Source organism: Pteropus vampyrus, unplaced genomic scaffold, assembly GCF_000151845.1.
Source record: "Pteropus vampyrus isolate Shadow unplaced genomic scaffold, Pvam_2.0 Scaffold272, whole genome shotgun sequence".
Lineage (NCBI taxonomy): Eukaryota > Metazoa > Chordata > Mammalia > Chiroptera > Pteropodidae > Pteropus > Pteropus vampyrus.
In genome coordinates this window covers 668,528-673,182 of record NW_011889053.1, presented here as the reverse complement: position 1 = coordinate 673,182, position 4,655 = coordinate 668,528, and the positions used below count along the sequence as shown (strand labels likewise).

The following is a 4,655-nucleotide window of genomic DNA, read 5'->3' as shown; positions in this document are numbered from 1 at the left end:
GGCTACATGGGAGGGAAGCCAGTAAGGGCGGCGGAAGCTAATTTGAAATTCTTTCGGCATCTCAGGTAAATCAGAAACGGCTGGAAGTCTCTCCCCCTTTATGTGTCCATCGGACATATTGCTGCTCATCGCCAGTCCACCCCAATACGGTGATGGCTATTTCTATAACCAAAGTGTTTGGGCTTCTAAAACAAACCGCATTCAACACTCATATTTGTAGACCCTTACTCGTGAAGCCATTTAAAAAGAAATCAAATCTACTACGAGTACAAATGAATCACAGGAAAGCTTTAGAGTTAAAAGAAAATGATCCCGCTAGAAGGTCCCTTTGCGGTGGCGGGTGGGGTGGGGGTGGCGTGGGGTGGTAAGGACTAGAAGCAGAAAATTTTATTTTCTGATCTGGAGACTTAGGGACCCTCGAAGGACAAGGAGGTCTGATGAAATGGGAAGAACAGGTCCTGGGGCATAATTCAATGGGCCGCGCATGCATTTTCTCTGTCAGTATTTAACAGGTTAAAGAATATCAGTGAGGGTGAATCATTTCTGTTTGCAGCACAAAACACATTGAGGCAGAAACAAAGAAGCTTGGAAACTTTATATGCTTCGGGTCTCTGAACAATCAAAGGCCTTGTCTAGTCAACAGTTGGAGTAATTTTTCCCAGGGGGATTATTACGATTTGACAGGGATGAAAGAGTAGCATTCTCATGATACGTTTTCGTTTTCTGAGACAAAAAAACTATGTCTCTTTAAGAGGCGATGTTTCGATGTATATAGAAGTGTGTACAAATGCAGAGTCAGCTGCGTTTCTCACACTTCCTCTTCTGGCTGGGGGGAAGACTAAAACCAATCGTGAGACTCAGTCTTCAAACTTTAAAAGTTTGCTTGAAAAGAGACACTTTCAGAAAACTAGGTTAAGATTAAACTCTTAACGAGACTTCAGTTTTTCGGCTTAGAGGTACGGGTAGCTTCGGAAAACGCAAGTCCAAGTAATTAACTGAAAATTTCAAATTCATGGACAAGAGGCATAGATGTTTCATTACAGCAGTAGAGTGCTTTTCTTCAAGATCCTCTACTCAAACAGTTATTAAAAATAAAGTTTAGGATTTCTAGTATTTAAACTCTCCAGGCAACGTCACAGAAAATGGGTATTCAGAGCTAGAATGGATGAAACCTACAAGCTATAAACCTGAGACTAGCTCCCCTTACATTTTAGGTAATGTTTTTCTACTCAAATTTGTTCTTGTGATCTCTAGGTCTGCAGAACTGGAGGGAAAAAATTTCTTGTGAACAAGTGGCACCAGAGGGACTGCAAAGCTACTACTTGCTGACGGTTGAAATCACGAAGCCATTACCATGTTCCAGCGCTTTCATGGGGAACCAGAAGAGGATGAGGGAGTGGACCAAGGCGTTGATGCAGTGACCCCAGAAAACCTACGGGAAAACAAACCGAGGGAGTCAGGAGCTGCCCACAACCCTTGACCTCTGCGTAAGCTAACAGACGCCTCGTTGTGACGGATGCCGGCAGGGTGCTGTGTGGCTCCAGGAAGCAGCGCGTTATTCCCAAAGTTGAAACAAAACGAAACAAAACGCTTTCCTCGTTTTTACACACGGATGACTGGACTCTCTCCAGATACTGTTATTTAGTACGAAGACCTAAATACATATACACATGTACGTAGACCAATATACAATCTATCCACATCTGAAAAATGAATTATGAACCATTTTCTTTAGAATCCTAAGAAAGACAGCAAAATTTTACAATCAGCCAGAAAAACGGTATTGGGTCAAACCTGTCTGTTAACGAGAGACTGAAACTGTGTACTTTCTGAAAGCACTGGAAACATTTAAAATGTCAATTCTTACACGGCATTCTCATTCTTTTGTTTTACTCCTTAAAATCTCTCCCATTAAACTTTTTAATTTTTAGGATTGTGGTTAATATCATGCACACTTAAAAAAATCTCTTTAACACTTGCGAGGCCAAACAAAAGAACACGAAGTTTAGCTTCTCGTGAATTATTGTTTCATAAAGGCACATTGACCACCTTTTTCACCACTGAGATAGCAGTACTAAAGCCAGATTGAATTTACTTTAAAAATCTCCAAATTGTTCTGAGAATTGTCATATAGTTTGACCCTAGGTAGCAGTGGGACAACGGAAAATAATGAGCAATTACAGGACAAAGAGATTTTCCCATTTTAAACGTTAATTTTGTCCACTTTTTCCCTGACCTCTGTGACGCGCCCCCGCCCCAGTCCCCACAATCTTCAAGGCGCCTGTGCTGCAGATAAGTTTCAGACCATTTTTAGCTCCGCTATCTTTAATGGGTCCATTCCTACTTATTTTGCCCCTTACCTGACCTTTGAATCTGTAAAAACGGGTTTGGTTTACGTCAATGACGCAGAACAAACGGCCAGGTTTCCAGTGGTGGACAAGGGCTGACACGAGGCGTCACCCAAGTCTCCTTGTGTACAGAAGACACTGGGATCAACACAGTCCCTTCTAGCTTTTCCCCAACTCGGACATGCTGACCATGCTCTCCCCTGAATAAGGCGGCTCTGGAGGATGACTGGCAGTGATTCCTGGCTCAGACGGAAGCCTTCGGAGACCACTCTGTCGCTGAGGACTTCCTATGTCACCTTGCCAAGGCCCCAGGGGCTACCCGAGCAAACTGTGTGCACAGCCAGCATCGGTATTGCAAGCGACCCGGGCAGGGACCTGCTTCAGCTTCCTAATCTCCCCCCCCCGCCCCCCAACAACAAAAGCTGACAGAAACACGCAGTGAAGGCGAGTTCGCGTCTTTGCCTCTTCGGCCTGGCCAGGCACCTGTCTTCTCTCTGGCCAGTGTCCTGCAGCCTCCCCGCCACTCCTGGCTGTGGCTGGCAGGCTGGGTGAGAGCCCCTTTGCCACCAAGGCGGCAGAGTTCCTGTGACACCTAACTTTGGACCTTTCTCAGGATCTTTTTTTTTTTTTTTTGTCTAGATGCTTTCTCTTTTCTGATTCTCCGGACTGGAAAAAAAAAAAGCAAACCCACGACTAACTTGATTTCTGTGTTTACATCTGGCCAATTTTAGTCTTTAGCTAAAGAAAAAAATGTTTTTTAAATGAAAAAAAAAAAAAAAAGCAAGCAGAGGTGGCGAGAGGGCTCTCTGGTGGGCAAGTTTGCCACCGCACGGGACGCTACGAAAAGGGAGGCCCTGATGGCTGGCCCTACGGGAACCGTGGGCATCGTGCTGCCGGCCACGCCGACGTCGGGGACACACGTGGGGAGGAGAGGGGAGGAGACAGGAGTCGGCAAACAGGGAGCGAAGGGAGCACCACGTGCGGCATGGCGGCTTCCCTGCTGATCTGGCCTCTCGAATACTGGGAGGGGACCCTGGTGTCGCCTCTTGCGGACATTCTCTCTCGCGCTTCGGCTGCCTCGCGGGCAGAGGGCAGTGCTTCCGCCGGCGTGCCGTGACGGCAGCGTGACGACCGTGCGTTTACCTTCGTGTTGAAGCCTTCGGCGTTCTGGGTGATTTTGTAGAGCTGCGGGAAGCGGAGCATGCTCTCCTGAGTGCAAGACCGCTCGAAGATCCCCAGAGTGAAGGGCGGCAACGCGGTGAAGATCTGCGGGGAGAAGGGGGAGCGGTCGGAGGAGGCCCGAGGGCTTCGGTTCCGAGGAGCGATGACTTCACTTTCAGTCAAGTCCGAACCTGAGCGTCAGTCAGTGAGTCACGACTCCCCAGACACACTCCAAGCAAAGAAAATAAACGGAAGGTCATTTTTAACTGTTAACTAATCAGCATAACGTGAATGCGTGGAACACTCAAAACAGTCGCAAATATCTGATGAGCCAAGAAGTCTTGTTAAAGGAACGGCCGCCTCCCCCTGGGACAGGGGCGGTGACTCGGAGTCGAGCAAGCATCCCCAGCTTTGTGACACAGAGCTGGGTCTCTGTTAGCGCCTGCTGAGGCACAGTTTACAACTTCCCATCCCAATTTTATGCTCAAATGTCAGGAAGTACGATCATCCATTTATCCATCTGACAGACATTTACTGGGAATGAATGATGGGCCAGATCTGGTGATAAGCACCAGGAATCTAGAGATAATAAAAAGAGAAGAAAGAAAGAAAACAAGCAGGTCTTTGACCTCCAGGAACTCTGTCTGCTGTGGAGGTGGAGACGGGGCAGCCGGCAACGGGCATATAAACAAACACATAAAACACAGTGCTCTGCAAAATTACTTACAGGGTGGGGGTGGGGGTGGGGAAGGAGGAGAGAGAGCCAACAAAAGATTCTTGGACTAAAGGGCATCTGAGCTGCAAGGCATTGGACCTATAGGATAGCAGGGTGATAAGGGGTGTGAGTGACAGGGGTGCAGGAGGAAGCATCCTCACGAAACGACACCCCTCATGGAGCTTTGAGGCGTGAGCCCCCAGGCACATGTGGGGAAAACGTCTAAGACATCCAGGATAGTGGCTGGCTGAACACATAGGGCAAGACAAGGCTGGGGAGGAGATGAAACGACCTCTTGGGACATGGAGCTCTTGAGCAAGTGTCGCTCTCTAGGAATTTTACGTAACCTGCGGCAGTGCAGGGGGAGTGACAGGCCACATTTGTGTTTCAGTGAGGGAAAGCCGGGAGCTGAAGAAGAGGTTTGGAACGAA

General features: G+C 47.7%; 1 protein-coding gene across 1 annotated transcript in view; it reads right to left on the bottom strand.

Moving 5' to 3' along the window:
- The window catches only part of ATP8A2 (ATPase phospholipid transporting 8A2), a 390,044-nt gene that overhangs the window by 138,827 nt on the left and 246,562 nt on the right, over positions 1-4,655 (bottom strand). Inside the window, exons 20-21 of the mRNA XM_023520615.1 lie at positions 3,492-3,614; positions 1,354-1,432 (exon numbers count right to left, since the gene is read on the bottom strand). Coding sequence (XP_023376383.1) covers positions 1,354-1,432; positions 3,492-3,614 — 202 coding nt within the window. The remainder of the gene's footprint in view (positions 1-1,353; positions 1,433-3,491; positions 3,615-4,655) is intronic.